General features: G+C 46.0%; 1 protein-coding gene across 1 annotated transcript in view; it reads right to left on the reverse strand.

Annotated features, from left to right (window-relative positions):
* Positions 1-10: 10 nt before the first annotated feature.
* Positions 11-18,891, reverse strand: part of LOC131884451 (zinc finger protein 362-like) — a 30,397-nt gene continuing 11,516 nt past the window's right edge. The window contains exon 2 of the mRNA XM_059232235.1: positions 11-1,700. Within this exon, the coding sequence (XP_059088218.1) occupies positions 727-1,700 (974 nt within the window). The 3' untranslated portion in view covers positions 11-726. The remainder of the gene's footprint in view (positions 1,701-18,891) is intronic.

Here is an 18,891-nt window from a genome sequence, read left to right on the forward strand (position 1 = left end):
CCCCCTCCCCCCCCCCAGTCATTGCCTCCATCCAACCTAGTGGCTGGCTCCGTATATTATGCACTTCGTTGTACGGCAGGGTTGTCGCTCGTCCCGGGATCAATAGAACTATCAATCAAATCATGCCTGGCTCTACACACTAATTGCAAAACTTGGAGAACTGGAATACAGTGCCCGTGGAAGGAAGAAGTCCTTTTCGTGGCTGCTGTCGTTGAACGAGGTGAAGAGGAGGAAAACGAATCGGTAGAAAGCGAAAAACGAGAAGTGAGAAGCAAAAGCCGCCGGAAAGCATGTCGTGGTTGCCTTTTTGTGTCTACTCTCGTTGGCTCTCCGAGAGTATTATTTGGCTTCTTCCTCAATATCGTCCTCAATGCCGTCCTCGTCGTCTTCGTCGCCTTCAACCACCAACCATTCGAGCAGCAACGTGCGTCTCCCATGTCCTTGACTCTCGTCACGGAGGTTGTTGTCGGATTTCCAACCACCTCCTCAACAGGAACCAAGTCCCTTTTAGGGCGAGCAGCTGGTGAGGGCTTCAGTTTGGTTTGACGATGATTTATATCCAAGCTGACGGAAAGACTTGAAGCAAATTTCAGAAATATCTCCTTTGACGGATGATGACTCCTGGCTATACCGACCGATAGAAGTAGTGCGTAGTGGTGATGGTGGTGTTGGTGTGGGTGGTGGTGGTAGCAGTAGTACCTGGCCTCCTCGAAATGGAGAGGTCGTTCACGCCACCATCACATTCATATAAGAGTTGGTTCGATGGGGTGAAGGAGTGGCTCGAGATTCCACTGACGAGGTGGGTGAGGATATCGATGAGGCAGATTTCACGCATGACGACTCGTAATGCTTGTTCAGGTAGGACTTGAGGGCAAATGTCTTATGACAGCGCGAACATTGGAAGTTCTTTGAAGGAGAATGGGTCTGCATGTGAGCTCTCAGATTGGATCGGTCGGCAAAGCTCTTTCGACACACAGTACAAGAGTACGGCTTCTGTCCGGTGTGGGATCGGAGGTGGCCTTGGAGCAACCAGGGCCTTGAAAAAGCCTTCCCGCAAACGTGGCACTTGTGATTCAGGTTGTGAGTGAGAATGTGCATTGAAAGGGCAGGCATGGACACGTACATCTTCCCACATACCGGACATTTCTTCGCATTACCCGAGTCCAGACTCCGGTGAGTCTGCTTATGGCGGGACAGATTTGAACTCGTGGCGTAATTCTTGCCACACTCCGAACAAGTATACTTGGACCGCTCTTTACCCTCCTTGTTCTTCTTGGCTCGGCCATCCGCGATGACCAATTGTGAGGGTGCCAATTCGGGTGGAGCCGGCGAGGGATTCGATTCCGAGGGGGGGGTCAAGGGGAACTCCGTGATTGGCGAGCATTGAGGTTGAGGCGTGATGTAGATCAGGGTTGTGAACTTGTTGTCGGATCCCACACACCCATTGCCCAAACCCATAGGAGGGGGTGCATCCGGTGTGGGAGGTGTGGGTGGGTAGGTGGAATTAATGGTCACGGGGGGTTGAGTCCCGCGTCGTGGTAAGGATCGGGACAGCTCAAGGAGGTCATGGGCCGCGTCCGTTTCCTCTTTGGTCCGGACCCTGGCCAAGGGAGGTGGAAGACCCAATACATGGGAAGGCAAGCTGGTCTGGCAAGTGGGATCAGGTTGTTGTGGTAATGAATGAATCAGAAGTTGCTGACCTGAAACAAGGGAAGAGGGAAGAAAAGATGAATGAGCAGTCTCCAATTATCCTTTGGTTGAATGCCTCTGACACACCAGCAGAACGTTCGTATGTACTCGGGCATGTCTGAACTTAATTGAAAATGTCATCACACCACGCCATTGAAAGCTCAATGAATGAATTTTACTTTCGGGCACACATCCAATCAGGCTACCCAATACGTACCAGCCGCTCTCTCTTACTCCGTCTCTCTCTCTCTCTCTCCAACTAACCCATTGACATTCAACAGAGGCCCCACCCTATGAATAAGGCCAACCTAGACCAAAGTGTGCTGGCAACGGATGTATCCATAAAGCGGAATTGCCCAGTGACACACCACTTTGCGTGCCATGTCGTAATTGTTGATAAGCTCACAATCAAAGGACCCCATGTGCCTGATGTGGCTGCTGGTACACCACATGGCATACAATTTAAAGCTTGCTTGGGAGCCAACGTCCAAAGACCGCGATGACGAGTTGGTTTGAAATTATGTTTCCAAGTCGTTGGTTGGGTCGTCAATTTAAAGTTTGACCCGGACTGAAAACTCAGGCGTGGATGGTGTGCCGTCGAATGTTCCCACAATGGCTCACGGCTTAAGACAAGACGCCAGGCATGCATTCAGGTGTGCGTATGCACAAAGTTTGCTTGAAACTTGGTTTGAAGACATTATAAGCTGTCATGTTCTTAAATTCCGGGAAGAGGAATTGTGGAACTCCCGGGGTTCCACTTTAATATTCATTCCGCAGGCAGGAGCAGATTTGGCCCATACTGTTGCAGTAAAAACGCGGAGGTTACTCGAACACAAATACACACGTGTTCGTTCTCGTTCCCAGCGCTGCAAAATTTCCCTCAGATCTTGACTTCACAAACATGTCTCAGTAGGTCTGCATTGCGCCACTTTTATTAGCATCAATCATGGCAAAGGGTGGCTTTTTTCTCAACCCGAAGTTCAAGAACACGAACTCAAAGCACACCCAACTTCAATTTGAGGACGAGTTTTCAGAGAATATCCGTGACTTCGATTGGATTAAAAAGTTTCTCTTTTTCCAACAACATTGAGAAATGTATGGCAGGAACTTTTCTTTTCGCCTCGAACTTTACGAAACGTGAAGCCAAGTAAAAAATGCATCTCTTGCAAAGTGAATTCTCCCAGGATCATCCTCATTATTGATGAATGAAAGCCCTGCCAGGCAATCGCAATACCGGAAGGGCCAGCTGAATATCCCGATTTTATGGCATTATAGTGAACTGAGAACCGGACATGTTTGCGACTTATTTTGAGACAAGAGGGAGAGGAATAACCTCATCAACAATTGTTGGTCCTCAGGATTGGATCGAAACTGCCAAAAAGAGCTTGTTTAATGGTGCAAACCAAGAGCAAATTGCATGGCAGTCAACCAGCAGGCAAACCCAAGGTTTGATAATGGACTAGAAGATATTCTTCAAACATTCACAACTCATCCTCTAGCCCAGGTTGTGCGGGTTCATAACCTGGTCCAGACCAGGATGGTATTGCAATCGAAGATCTACATAGTTAAGCTCGAGGAATATTTTGCTTAGTGAGCGTAGGATTTAGCAACACACGTGGTAAAGGGGAGAATGTGGTTGTTCAAGAGAATGGAAGAGGTACGAGTTCGTAAGAAGGCCTCAACTCGAGCTTCGCAGCCTTTCCAGGAAAGGAAGGGTCTTTTCAGCTGGCGACTGGGTGGTGCTATTTCTTGCGTTGGAAAGTCCCGCCTGCAGAATGGAAAAAGGAAATTGTGTAGAAGAAAAAGGGACTGGGGCTCTTCGGAATAAAGCTCAGCTCAAAGTCCCAAAAGTAGACACCCTCAGATCTCATTAAGATTGGCTCCTTGCATGAAGGCGCAAGACAAAGTGGAAGACTTCTTGGCCTCTCGGCTCACCCTCGATAAACGAGATTGCTTTTTCTTTGCCAAGGTTTAGCTTTTTGGGTCCAGTCTTGCTATTATTACCCGAGCCCTTCAAGTAAATACATGTACATGTCCATATTTTCCAATCAGCCTCCAAATGAGGGTGATATTTTGAGGGAGAAGGAGAGCAAGTGGGGTATGTTTCAATAAAGATAGAAGGAAACCACTAAGTAAGTGCAATTCCAGTGAAAAAAACTTATGTAACTCAGGGCCAAATTTGCTAAGCCGCAACCGCTCAACGCAGTTCTCGTACGTTCAGTACAATGCACACTACTCCATCCGTTCCGTTCGTTCTCGTCGAAGCCTTCTTTGGTTCTCGCACTTTGGTGAATGCCACCAGAACAGAAGTGCAATATAACCCTGCAGCAAGGCCACCTCGTGGGGACTGAGGAGGCTGTTGAAATGCAACTTGTGGTCAATTCATTACTTGACATCTGGCAACACTTTCAATGGCTCCAACTTCCTCTCCTCTTCAGCCACCGTTCAGTGGCATCCAGCGCGGCCAACTGGTTGCATAGTGCGTGCACATACTTTGAATTTGGAAAATAAACTCTAATTCCAAGCATGAGAAGGCACGATGACTTCTCTTTGGTAAGGAAGGCGTGATGCAGAAAAGTTAATAGAATTTCAATCCACCTCCCCCACCCAAAAAAAGGACCGAGGAACCATTCCCAAGGACATGCAACCGGGATCTCCATGGGGTACACAAGAGAGTACAAGAGTGGAACAACATGTGCGTCCCTTCCTCCATTTACTACCAGGCAGCCAACCAACCAACCAGCCAACTTCAACTTCAATAAGCGCAACAGCTGGACAGCCAAGAAATGGACCTTGAAGGGTGGAGGATGGAGGAGAAGAAATACAAGAAGCAGAGGAAGGCGCACATTTCCGTGTCGTCGAGCTTTTGACACTCTTCCCTCCCTGTCTCGTCATCCTCATACAAACTGGATATGTTCTTGGAAGCCGCGTATTCATTGTAACGACTGAACTATTTCAAGGAATTTCGGCTCTCCGTCGCGGCATTTTTTAGCCCATATCAACCAACTCTAGAGCCTGATTGTAATCCCGGGGATTGCCTAAAGGTCCATGAAGGTTCGAATATCCATGCCCTTTAAGCGTTCCAGGGTTATGAGGAAAGAAGGAGAATTGGATACGACCAATCTGAACGTCTCCAAACTCCGAACTTTATTATTAGGGAACCAGAAGTCCTGGCTGGGATTTCAACTTGATTCTTGACATGACATGACAATGGTTCAACAACAACGACAACGAAACCCACGTGGTGGTTGGTGCTTGCGAACGGTTTGCAGTTTTGTTTACGATTTGATGTCAGTCTGGGTTCTCTTCTCTTTCGCCACAACCAAAAACAACCGTCTTGTGTGCAATGCGAAATCAATTTTGTTACTCAAACTGACAATTATACAAAGAGAGAGAATTGTATGGAGGGAGACAACCAATGCAGAAGAGCTCTATGTGGAAGGATAAGAACAGCAATTATCGATTGCTCAAGGGGTTTACTCGAGAGCATATCTATATATCAATATGTTCTTGTCTACACAAGGGAACATGCCAATAAAGGAAAAGCTTCCATTGAGGGCACCACCATTTCTTTCCCTTTTCCCTTCTTCAGTCGATGGTACTAGTGTGTATGAAGCAAGTAATGCTCACAGACAAGATACTTCCAGTCCAATTGAGGGTTTGGTGCAATGATATTTATGGAACAGAGTGCTGATTGTTCCTTTCCCGCATTCATGCATATTTGGCAACGAACCCCTCATTGGAACCGGCGACATTCAGTCATGGAACGAACTCCTCCGTCTTCTCCTTGGTTCCTACTCGAGCATATTTCGTGTTCCAAAAAAGCAGACCCGCTCATTCAACTTGACTGCCTCACAATAGTACGACATTATGAGATTACAGATAAGATGGAAAAGAGCCTCGGCATAGAGGTAATTGGACCATCTAATCAAGAACTCTTTTTTGGCAGCCAGCCATGCTAATACGTCAGAGATCCTGACTCGGAGTGAGTAAGCCCTGAACTGCGCTTTTTTTTTACAAGCAAGTACTGAATTTGAATGCATTTTTTCCCAATGCGCGATGAGAAAAGTGCCTCGCTTAATTTAAAACGCACGAGCGTACTTCAGTTTTTGAATCAAACGCACTTTTTAGTATTATTTTTTGGCCTGAAGTGGAGACACAATTTCGTTCCCCGTTGCTAAAACGTTCCTATTTGGACTTAAGGCAAGCTTAGTATGTGAAATGTGTGTCCACACTCATGATCGGATTTCTTTGACCGAGGTCACTCTTGTGTTCGCCAATGTGGTTCGTGGGATGGTTGGTTGGTTGCTCAAACTCAGGTCCAAGTAGGAAGACGAAGAAAAAAGGCGTGGAGTGAGCTCTCTTTCTTTCTTTCTGGCTTGCTTGCTTGCCCATTCTCTCTTTCTCCGTGTTGTCATCCCCCACTTCCGCGTGGGCCAACTTGAGCTGGGAAAGGATTTCTGAACAGATTTCCTGGTTTGAGCCAAAAAGAGGTTGGCGAGGGGATTTTGAAGCCTTTATGATCCCATATTCGAAGTATGACCCCTCTCTTCTCCTCTCTCTCTCTCTCCCAATGGAAGAAGGACTTGGCCACGAAATGAGAAATGTGAGAAATGACCGAAATGGACTGTTTGCCATCATCTTTTCTTTTCTTAGCTCTGAATGTGTGTGTGCTCTAGTATGAGAATGTGAGACGACGAGTTTGGAGAAGGAAGCTAAATGTCATTGGAAGAAAAAGATTCTCACCCGTCTGTTTGAGCAAAGATTAGTAGTTCATAAGACTGACTGGTCCATTGCTTGAGCCGCGTTCTGTAATTGACTGGATTGCTCGCAATGGAGACAAAAATATCGTGGGTTTCAAACGGGTGAGGTAACTCCAAGTAAGTTGTTAAAATCATGAGAAGGAGCATATTATATTCCCATTGTTCGATGATTGATCCTTTGGGAGCCATACTTTTTCTCGGTGAGAAGTGAGAACCTTCTTAACATAGTCATTTCAAATATTTGTTGTTATTCAGATTGCAATCCCTCGTCAGGGCACAAATATGATAAATACCATGGAATCCATAACAATGTGCATTGACGTGCATATTGTTAGGAACCAGGGAACTAACCCTTACAATTTGTGCCCAATATACGGGCTCGGGGTAACCCCAAGAAACAATATGAAAAATGCGTACAACATATGAAAGCAATTCCAGGGTCTCTTGTGGTCTTCACATTTTGAGAGTTCTTTATGGCCTCGCCGCTTTTTTCAGGTTCATGCCACATGTTCCATGCCGCACCCCATCAAGTTTCCTCTCCCTCTCGCCTGTCACCTCTAGGAAATAATTCATTTTCCTGTTAGCATACCTCTTCAGAGAGCCCTGCATTGGACTACTAGTATGTACATCGTGGGGTATATCGTATAATACTGCTACTACGTAGGTACTCCTACCTACGAAGCGCACGCTGGAGGCATACTATACATACAGAAGCACCATGGAGGTCCTCGTTTTCTCTCTGCGGTTAAGCGAAAAACCCAAGGAACTTGAGAACCAGTCCCGAGGCTCTTTTGACATTGGAATATTGGACCAACATCCCACATCCAGAACAACAAGGAACTGTTTAATGCTGGAGCAAACCCTCTCCACCTCCTCCTCTCACCCTGCGCAACGTGTACGTACATTTATTCAGCAGACTCAGGTCTCTCCGCAAGAAAAGTAGTGATAGTAGTGGGCTAGTGCTCGTATGGGTACGTACAAAGTCTGTAGAAGAAGCCTCTTTCCACTCAGCATGCATCCACCACTTTAGGTACTAGATCAACGTGGCCCTAGCTGCATCAGAGGGATCCACCTTCTTATTCCCATCCCTTGTTCCACCATCAGTTCACTACCACAACCATTTTCAGTACCGCCACCACGTTCTTAGGGAAGAAGACTCGATAAGAGATTCCGTACACGTTTCAGGCGAGGGAACCAAGCTCAAAATGGGAGTCTGTGCCGAGCATGAAATAATAGCGGATGATACGAGTGTTTTTTGAATTGGAACACGAGTGAAACCATTCCTCAGTCAGATTACCATCAGATCAGCGCCCAAATCCGATGTAAATGAGGTGCAATCTTCTATCAGGCAAGCGCTTTTGTACTTTAGTACGTACTCTTCCCGGAGGGGCCGAAAGGATCCATGGCTTAAAGGAATTATTTGAATCAAGTCGCCGACGTAGTTTATGTAGTACCAGGCCTTAGGCGGTGAAGCACCAACCACCTCAAAGTAGGCCTCCTCCATGCCGTGCTCTTCAACTACTCTGGGATTGATGCATGCCAGAGGAACTGAAGATGCCTAAGAAAAGGACAGGGAGGAGGAGGAGGAGGATGGTTCTTCTCTGTTGGTTTCCTCTTATCCACCGTGTTGGAGTGGACAACTCAAAATCTCTTTTCTTGGAGGCATTAAAGCTGACAGCAATATCATCATGTTAGACAAACATTCCCGGAGGGCACCGATAGTGAATGGTCCCACTGCCCGAGTGAGCTCAACCACTGCAGTACGGAACAAAGTAGATGATGTTCGAGACGCTGTCGACCAACTAGGTTCGGGAGTCCATGTACACGAGCAAATGGTAGCCCCGACCATGAAGCGTAAGATATATTGGTCCAAATGCTAACGGTCCTGAAGCATTACAGTGAAGGAATGCAGACGTTCTCAATCGTGTTTTTGTCAGTGCTCATTCGTTGGGGGAGAATCCCTCTGATAAGATCGGCACTGGAAGGAACAAGTCAGTTTTTGGATATAGACTCAGGCGACATGTGAGCTAACCTAGTGGACTTTATTGTAGTACTGTCTCCTACGACTATGCTACCCCTTGAGCTTCGTGTTATCGTCAAATGTTTGGCTCAAAGGGGGGAACAAGATAAAGTGAGCACAATTTACTAACCCAACACTGGACAAGCACCTCGGCAAACATTGGACAGATGAGGTTCCATAATGGGTCAAGGAGAAACTCATAAGCCCGGCAATTTACCAAACACCAAAGCTACCATAGCGCTCCTACCGGTTTTGGCATTGGGCACATGGAGCTCCACCGACTTCCGGCCATCTCAGATTGGACTCGATTTAAATACCACATTTGTGAAAGTCATCACGCTTTCAACAAACAGGCTAAAGGCACACTCACCAGCTGAAAGCCTCGTAATTGTTCGGATTAGAGCGCTTTCCAGATCCCTTTTTCCTCGCCGCAGCACTCCAACCAATCGTTTTCCCTGAGAGCGAGGGACCAATCTACGAACATTGAGAAGCTCTGATTTGCCTTGGAGAAAGAGTTCCAGTTCTGTTTGAAGGTTTAATATTTCAAGAATGATGATCTCGTGCAATGGCAAAATGTGTTGGATGAGCCGAATGAGGAGGAGGAGGAGGAGGAGGAGATGAGAAAGACGGAGCAAGACGAGAGAAAATAATTACTTTTGAAGCTTTCTCCACACTTTGGCTCGCCTCCACTTTTCTCACTACGGGATCCTATATCTGGACTGAGTTATTCACCGAGTTCCTTTTTTTTCGAGAGTCGAGTTGCTGTTGTTGCAAAGAAGAGCATTGTTTTGTGTAGCACAGTTGGTTGGTTGGTTGGTTGGAAGTTGGGAGTTGAGAGTTAAGCAGCCCATTGCTCGTCCGTTGTACAGCGGTTGTCTACTCCTCCTCTTCGTCTTCCTCCTCCTCCTCCTCCAAGTTGCATGACTTCAACATGAGAGGCTCTCTGAGGGGAAAATGAGGCTCATTTAAGGACGCGGCATTACTCATTAATCCTCCAAATCCTCCTTGTTTTTATGGAGAGAGGCATCATTACCGTCGGCATTCATTCTCTTAAGTGAACCAGGGCAGCAGGATTCACTTTCAGCGAGACGAACCACCCACGGGACGACTTGGTCCTCTTCCACTGGAATCTACCACTACACACACTACTCGTCTGTTGCAAATGAGTCAGGCACGGGGCGCCGTGGAACGTGGAACGTGGAGCGTAGAAGGACAGCTAAATAGATAGATAGACAGATAGAAAGAAACGAGCCTTCAAGTTGAGAAGAGTCTGCCCATAAGAGTTGCCAATTAATTAGGGGATACATGGGGAGAGAGATCCGAGGAAAGCGCTGACTGAGAGCCCCATTTAGGATGCCCATTATGTATTGAAGTTGTTCTCTGTGCGGCGAGGATCACTCATTGAGAGGAGAACACTTCATACATTAGTCGTGTGTTAATTCGGTCGTTTCTGGGATTCTCACTATCGACTCATTCTCCGGCCACAGGAACGAACTTCGCGGATTGCAGCTCCGTTTGTACCTCTTGTGTGTTTAACGTCAAGAAGGCCAGACTCATCAAAAATTCTCTTTCCTCCCATTCAAAGATGCGGTCTTGTGCCAAAATGAGGTGCTTCATGCCCACCGGAAAAACCAGTTATTCCCAGGCTCTCCGCCAGAAACACGGGAACATTCAAAGCAATCCGGGCAAAAAGATGCATTGCCTATAGAATGGAAGCAGACGAACCACAACCAGAAGGACATGGGCTCGGATAGGATCAAACCAGCAGCACTTTGGGTCCCAGATGGAATATGGCTCAATAGGGAGGTGAAGAGAAGAAACACGATGATGAAATAGACCTTGTGGCAGAACTCTCTCTTCCATGTTGTATTCAAACGTGCATAAAAAAGCATACAAGCAAAATGGTCCTCGGTTTATTGCTCCATTTCTTACCCTTTCACAAGGTCTGGTTCCATTGGGAGAGGAAACTTCTCAATGAATGAAATACGACGTTCTACTCGTTTTCAAAGTGGATGACATTTCAAATAACGAACACGTCATTGAATGCAAAGAGCATAACAATTCTTCTGAGCAGAATGAAAAATGCTCAACGAGTACTTGAAATCGAATTGAAGCATGTTTGCCCTCAAATGTTGTTGGCTGGAATTGAAGCCAATTTGATATTAGATGGATAAAGCCAAATTGCCTTGACCCCAGGAAAACAAATTTTCCCCGAGGAATAACACCTTGCCGACAGGTAAAAATAAGGTCTTGGAATGAACAGAGTAGTTCTACTTGCTCTAATGGGAGGGGAAGGGGGATTAAAGTTGGGACGAATCTTTAGAGAAAGCGTGCAATCCTATTGTGAAACAGAGCTTAGCTGGCCCATAACGTGGATTCTTTTGACATGGAGGAGCTGTCTAAGGTAGAGGGGATTTCCTCTCTACTTCACATTCATTTCCACGTTCCAACCTCCAACCTTCTTGGCAATGGAAGAACCCCTCACCCATCCGTCCTAACACCCACCCTCCCCCTTTCACTACAGTAGGAGTATATAACGTTGATTCCGTAGTCTCAGCAGCTCCCGTTCATTCCTTCGTTGGTTGGTTTTCTCTCTCCCTTGTCTTTTGGTTCCTCTAGCTTCATTCTTGGCGCTGAACCCAGACCTCAAGAAGACCTCCGAGGACGTTATAGGAGCAGGCCAATAAAGGAAAAAGTAATTCTCTGTCTTTTCTTCAAAGACCAGGAGTCGAGAGGCAGCTTGCCACTAGCGTTCCTTCGTTCCTTGCTTGGTTCCTTCGTTAGTTGGTGGCTCCCACAATTATGATGCAATCTCATTTCAGTCAGGATCAAGACGAACCTTACGAGCGAAGATGTGGAAAAGTGGGGGAAAATTGCTCCCAAAGGCAACTTCCAATTTAGGAAGGCGAAAGAGTGGAGAAAGCAAAAAAGAAGTAGACGAACAAGATAAAAGCAGACCTGTAGAGCTTAAAGCCACAGCTCACTCAGTCGCTCAGTCAGTCAGCCACTCCCGAACTACCAATGACCTAGATCAATTCCCGTTCATGACCGTAGCAAACTGAGCCATCGCTGAAACTAGGCATTTATATTCTTGGAACGCGTGTGGCGCTTAGCTGGGCGTGAAAAGGGATGCAAAAAGTCAAGTCGTGTGCAAAATTTGCGGCGTGGGCTCGTTGCTAGTAGAGGGCAAAGTATTAAGTTAAATTGCAGCTGGCACATTCTTTCAGGCTAGAGAGCTAAATCTAGTCCAGTCCAAAGCTCTTTTTGGCACTTGTGAATATCATGGTCCAAGTATTGCTAGACAGATACATTCGAACCAACGTAGTACTGACTCCAATCTAATGCGAGACTTTGTCCTAACATGTACGACAACAGCAAGTACGATTTTTGGAATGGTTAACACACAGGTCGAGCCCTTCCCTTCATAGAGACCTCTAAACACAATCATCTCCAATGCAGAGTCACAACAAGGAGTCGTCCACCTCACTCCTTGTTCCCTACGGAGTTTCGGCAAGACTTGAGGTGAACATTAATCCAGCTTGTTCCACCCCCAATTGGATGTGGGACTTGTTGCAGCTCCACCCTTCATATAATCCAATTAGTAGACAACCCAGGGAACATTGGCCAACAAATTTGCAACTTTTCTTCGTCTTCTCCAAGCAACTCTCGTTTTCTCCCGATGGGAACAATGTTTTGGGGGCTAAAAACGGCAATGGAAATTGTCTAAGAAAACCCAATTCGACGGGATTGCTTTAACTTGAGTGTGATCGGAATTGGTCGACATTGGTAAGATACCTTGCATATCGAATATTCCATCTCGAAAATTGCTAAGTTAGGATTTTTACGGACAGACAATTGGAGCTAGTAAGTTCAGTGCCCAATCCGTTGGTGAGCAAAATTGTTACAGAGGACCATAATGTAATAGCTGAAATTCTAGTAGCTCGCCCCCGAGCAAGAGAACCAGAAATTATCTTCCTGTTCTTTTTGCTTCAGAGAGTAGGCAAACTTTTTGAATTTATAGGCTCAAATGTCATCTAGGGGCTGTTGCCGTGTCTCATTTCAGGTTGGAGACGACCATAGGCACAGCTATCCTTGAGAACTAGAGCACACAGGAAATGGAAGGATATTCAAATCGAAAATCGAGATGCATTTCTCGCCTTGGAACCCACCACGAGTGCAAGATCCACTCGAGTTCCAATTTCCTACTGAACCTACATCCTTTGACACCTTAGCGAATGGGTCACTGTGTGGCAGTAATTATGTCAAACACTAAAGCAGGGAAATTTAAGATCGGTATTGTGAATGATCCCACATGTTCCAATTGGCTGGACGAATCGCCTCGAGAGCCTTTTAGCTCTGTAGGGAACTATGATGAATTTCTCATGGCTATTGATTCGATGCTAAGTCGGATTTTGACGGAAACCAACGGGGAAACAATGATTGCCACTTCGTTAAGAATTCCATGGCATCAATTTTGAAGGGGCTCTTGAATGGAATGCACCTCGTTTGATGTGCAATGGAATCGAAGGCGATATTGTTGGCACAAGTCTACAATAAAACTTGGCAAAGCTGAGAAAGGAACGGATTAATTGATTCGCCAGGATTAACCGCAAAGTTCAAGTCAATTTCCGAAGAAAAGTTCGTGGGCGTGCGAAGGGAGAATACATCACTTACAAACGCCCACGTACTCGGATTCAATCCAATAGTGCTCGAAAATCCAAAAGGGCCTTGTCTCAGATATTACAATGTAATATGCAAAGCCTTCTGGCCTTTCTTCCTCCTACGCACCATCCACTATTTCAAACTTGCCTCCAGAGCTCCACAGAAGGATGCTACTTGTTGAATATTTAGAGTGGATGAAGGGACGAACCAACGAACCAACGGAGAAGGAATGAGAGAAAGAAGAGGAAGAGGCAGAAGAAGAAAAAGAAGAAGAAGAAGAGGCAGGAAAGCTACCTTCAACTTGGGACCAAATCAAGGACCCAACTCATGCATAAGCCGCGTTTATATTCAAGATAGTATACACAACTGACGCACTTTTTTTATCAAAGGAAATTTTCCCCATTTCCTTCTCCTCTTCAAACGGGAGATGAACTAAAGAGTAGCGTTGAAAACCTCTAGAGAACTGAGAGCTACCTACTACTGTGTCTGCTACTGTATTAGTAGTGTGGAGTAGTGGTACCTTACATAGCAAGCGACACACACTACTTGGATGCCCTTTCTCTCCGCTCATTCTTCCCTTTCATCTACAGTCTTTTTTTCTGAACTTTTTTTCTTCAGAATTGTCAGTTTTCAGCCTCTTTGAACAAGCAAGCAAGGCAAAAATGTGGCCTATCACAAAAGCACACAAAAGAAGAAGCGAGATTTCCAATTCAATCTTGGGGATCAATGTCCACGTGAGTGAATGTTAGAGGGCTAACAGAGACACCTCGAGAGAACAAAATAGGGGCGTGTTTGTTTGTAGGTACGCACCATGCATGCATGTAACATTCGAATAGTATTTTTTCATCGGACAACACCCGCAAGATGGATGGTTGTGGTCATGTGCAAGTTCCTCGTCCCCTGAAGTCTGTCTCCCCTTGGCTTGAAAAGTGTTCCACGAGTGTGTTCCCTCCCGAAATGCCCGAAAAGGTGTCCAAAGGAGGGATAAAAACGAGCCCATTATTCTGGGTTGAGGATTTTGGAGGAGTTAGAAGAGACTCACGCACGTGGAGCAGAAGAGGAATAGCAGGGACCACTAGAGCAAATAGATGGTTAGAGCAGCTACGCAAGGCTTAGCCAAAGACATTCTGCTGACTTTTCAGAATATAAATTTCAAGTGACAGCCATACCAAGACAATGGACGACTCCGAGAAATCTTCAGAGTTCTACGTAGATCTTCAACACTACCACTACATAGACTGGTATGCGCTTTGTACTTTGTTATACGTACTACTGTATATCGTCAACTTTTCTTTGCCCGAGGACATTTTGATTCGCTCACCTTCAAGGTCTGGAAGTTTCAAACAATGGACGCCACCATTAAATTCTGCATCTCCTCACTGGTATTGATATGGAGCATCCCCCGCCATTCCGATCGAAAACGAGGTCATTTGTTCCACTGAGTCTCGTTCCTACCCATTCTTATCAGGTTTGGACCAATCTTTGGGCCTTTCTCTAGTTCGATGGAGATCTGTCTATGAAGACAAGGCCCAGGAGAAAGAAGAGGCCACGTAAGTGACATGCACTCTGACAAAGACTACAATCCTGTCCTTCTTTCTGTCTCTTTTCCTCTTTCTTTTATCCCTGGCGTAGAACAAGACGGAGATGTCATAGTTGGAACAACTCTTCTCTTTCTCTCTCTCTCTTTCTCAAGGAGAACAAGGAGAACAAGAGAACAACTCTTCACGGGCCCATTACAAAATATTGAAGATCTTCTGGCTTGCTAGCGTGGAGGCAAGCTAGCCTGCCTGCCTGCCTGCCGGTCGCGCTTCTAGAGCATAATAACAGACATCTGGAACTTTCATGACAAGCCCCACTCACCTCTGGCTAATGCTCTCTACTAATCAAATTGTTCTCGAAGAAGAACAACAAGCCTCGCTAGGGCACTCAACCACCATTCATGTCACTAGGACTTTCAAACATTTGGATGGATGTTCCAAGTTCACCCGTTCCCAATCTTCCCCAGCTTAGCTCGCGTCTACCTCCGCTTCTAGCTCCGCAAGTCAAAAGATAAGCACGACTTAATGAATTTTAAGTGGATGAGTGCCAGAAGGCTTGAAAAGTGTTGGCACGATCTTAGCTTCTTTTTTAATAACTTCTTGTTCAACCCGTCAGAGCAAGACCCCTTGGAATAACCAGTCGTTCGCCGTCATCCTGTCAAAGACGGTGAACTTAGGGGCAGCTTGATTGCCTTGAATGAAGAAGTTGAGTACAAAGAACAAAGTCTTCCAACCCAAATACCACCTCAAAAGCCATTACTAGCAATCTGGGTCTCTAGTTATCTTCTGAACACCCAGAAGGAGCTGGGATCAAAGGCCATTAACTTGGGGAAATCATAGAATTATGGCGAATTTCCTCTCCAAACTTTCAGATGGCTTTTTGGACCAGGTTCTCCATGGATTTGTACAATGGAAGGTACAAAGTAATTCTTGCAACAAGGGATTAGAAAGAAAGAGAAAGAAAGAAAGAAATTGACCATAGGCCACATAGAAAGAGGTCCAACAAACGTAGAAGAAAAAGAAAAGAGAGAAAACGAGGGTAAATGCAATTTGTTACATCTGAAGATATCTTTTTTTGGACAAAATCCCCAAAGAACTTCAAAGGCTTCTCAGGGCCATAAGCCACATTGAAGAGGAGAAGAAGAAGCTCGGCAAGGCAAAACGTCCACGACTTATGATGCCTGTTACGTTATGTTGTAAATATGGAAAACCAGGCAGGACTTGGCGCAAGAAGAAGGGAAAAAAATCGAGATTGTTCCAATGATTGGAACTCTAGCCCCACACTCAGATGCCAGAATATCCGATGAACACAATATCAAAGCGTCTTCGATCCACATGCCAAAATGATCTTTCCTCCATCCATTCCTATTCTCTCGAACTCGATCATGCATTAATCCACAGTCGTCTTAGAACTTAGAACGAATGGGAGTCGGAGTAGAAAGTGGTCCAACCATCCAACCACCCAACTGCACCATCAGTGAGGAGAGAAAGAGAGAGAAAAAAAGGGGGGGGGGTATTGGAAGGATCGTTACTCCCCAAAGACCGCTTGTGCCTCATTGTGACTCAGTGAGAGTCGGTGGTACGAACAGTGCCTCTTGGTTGGCCCTTTCATCCCAATGACAGATTGTCTTGATGGCCTTCGATCGTCCACTTTTGGGCAGAGGAGTGTTCCATTTGTATCGATGGAATCATTAAGGAACTTATTCTCCGAATACGTAGTGCACAGTCCAAGCGATGATGAACTTCTGTCTCAACATTCCTCTTCTTTTGTAGACTTGGGGACAAAATAAACATACAGACTGATCTAATTATGTCTTTACATGTTCACATTTAACTGCCAACTTAAGTTTGGACTTCTACAAATGAAAGACTAGCCAAAGAACGATGAGGGAAAATCGAGAGATTCCCAATATGGCACTTTGGTAGAAGCCTTGTATGACGTACATCGTCCTCGTCTCAAAACGCCCGAACCTCAATCAAAATGTCAAAATGGTATTACATCGTTCTTTAAACATGGACTTGAGGAATTGCTTTTTTGGTTTGTACAGCCTGTATGGAACGTAATCAGCAGTCTTTGGGATTTAGGAAGGCCCAAACACACTCGACATGGTCGACACATCTTGGGAAGGAGCGGTATTTATCCCTTTGATCTGCCTGGGGATTAGGCATAATCTAACAAATCCCACAAATCATGCTGGAACGCTGTTCGTCTTCCATGTGTGCCTACCAAGCAATCCGAATACGCTCTTCATCGTCTCAGTGGAGGCTGAGGCCAAACATCATCAACATCATTGGATTTTCAGACAAAGCACGGGTGCCAGAATGAAGTTTGGCCTCTGTCTCTTTTCCGTATGTCCCATCGTCTTTTGGGGATATTGTTGGTAGAAAGAGGAGAGGGGGGGCAATGTGCAAGGAGAACCCCAAAAAGCATTAACTGTAATGCTTCAATATCACATTTCTTGGCCTTTCCCTCTCTCCTCACTATCGCTTTGAGGGACACACATACAGCTAGAGAGAAATGGAGAAAAACGATCTAAGAGATGCTGTAGTGAAGAATCCTGGCCTTTTTCCCCTGAGTCCATGCAATTCCGTCTCCATCATTTTGTCGTCATATGAAAAGGAACCCACGATGAGACGAGCCGTTGATGCCTCTTTCGATGGACCACCACCGGATGGATAGATGGACGATCGGACGGACCAACGGATGGACGGGCAGACGGACGGACTGACGGACTCACCAAGTGGAGGAACGAAAGAAAAAAAGACCCACGGAGAGGAGATAATGGGTCCCGGGATCTCATTTTTTCACTTTACGACTTGTATCCTCCCCCTCATAAATGAGATTGGATTTCTAGCACCCAGTTTGGGGCCCCTCAAAAAAGGGAACTATCTCTCAGCATGAGAGAGTGGAGAGGGGCAGCTTGGAACCATCGCCGATTACGAAGCATGGGACCTTGCCAACTGTGGCATCTTTCTTTCGCTACCCGCCTATCACAGACTCTTCTTTATGCCCTCCTCTCCCTTCTTCCATCTTCCATCTCCCTCTCCCTCTCTGTCTGTGTCTCCACTCTCCTTTCTCCTCCACATCCATCCACCCACATACACACCCACACGCACGAGAGCTAACTTATGCATGTATATTATATCCCTCTAAGGTAGGATGGCGAGGCAATTTCCTTACCAGTGGAAGAATAGAATATTCGAAGAGGTTTAGAAACCAGTTTTATCTAATTTCTGGGCTAGGCCAATTTGCAGACCTAAAAACCCGATGTCACGTGTGGAATGGTTTCTCTGGACCTTCTGAGACTGTTCCTTGTGCGCATGGTACAAGGGTGCTCACAAGTATCATCGGCTTGTACAGGGAACTAAATGGACGTCTTAAACCTTCCAAGCCATGCACACTTGACAATTTCGGTCTCAACTAGGGATCTGGTCCTTCAAACGCATGAACCTTTTATCGCCTCGGCCACATCATCACAGTTCGGAAGTAAAACGATTTTCCAGTGCCCCTGTACGATCCCAAGCGGGCCCTTAAACTTCGAGGTGCGGGAGCCAGAATCATGCACCAAATCCATGTCTGTACTTGCCGCTAATCTCTGGTCCTAATTCCTAGGTTTCCACTTGGTGCCGCTTGCGCGAGAAAGGAAAATCTTGGGAAATCAGATTTTGGTTAGAAAGGAGGGCACACAGCGAGGAGCGTTGTATAGGGTATGACGCAGTAATTCCAGTATAGGAGTGTCTGTGTGTATGTGTTTATAGACTCACTTGTTTAGTGGGGGGGGGGGGGAGAAATGGAATCACGCCAGGTTTGTCCCAAGTGGAACAGTAAATACAACTGTACGTGAAGCCTGCTAGTTCCAGTTCCAATTTCCAGATTCTTGCCGAGTGTCCCATCGACGGCGAGAAAGGGAAATCAGTCACCCGTAAGCAACACAACTCTGCACTCGGCTTTGATTGCATTATCACATAGTGGGATGGAGATATGGACTCCCAAACAGTGGGCAACTTTGGCCTGTACACAAGCGCCAGCCAGCATATTTATTCATCGCCCAATCGCCATCCGCCAGTTGAGGAGGATGGGCTTCTCATTCATGATGATGTACACATTCGTTTAGACGACAATTTCCAGAGTCTCTCCCTTCAATCCTTTTGGCAATCCAAGACCAGGCTCGCTCAGCTTGATTCATTCATTCATTCTCTCCTCTTGATCGTCGAAGGT

Source organism: Tigriopus californicus, chromosome 8, assembly GCF_007210705.1.
Source record: "Tigriopus californicus strain San Diego chromosome 8, Tcal_SD_v2.1, whole genome shotgun sequence".
Classification (NCBI taxonomy): Eukaryota; Metazoa; Arthropoda; class Copepoda; order Harpacticoida; family Harpacticidae; genus Tigriopus; species Tigriopus californicus.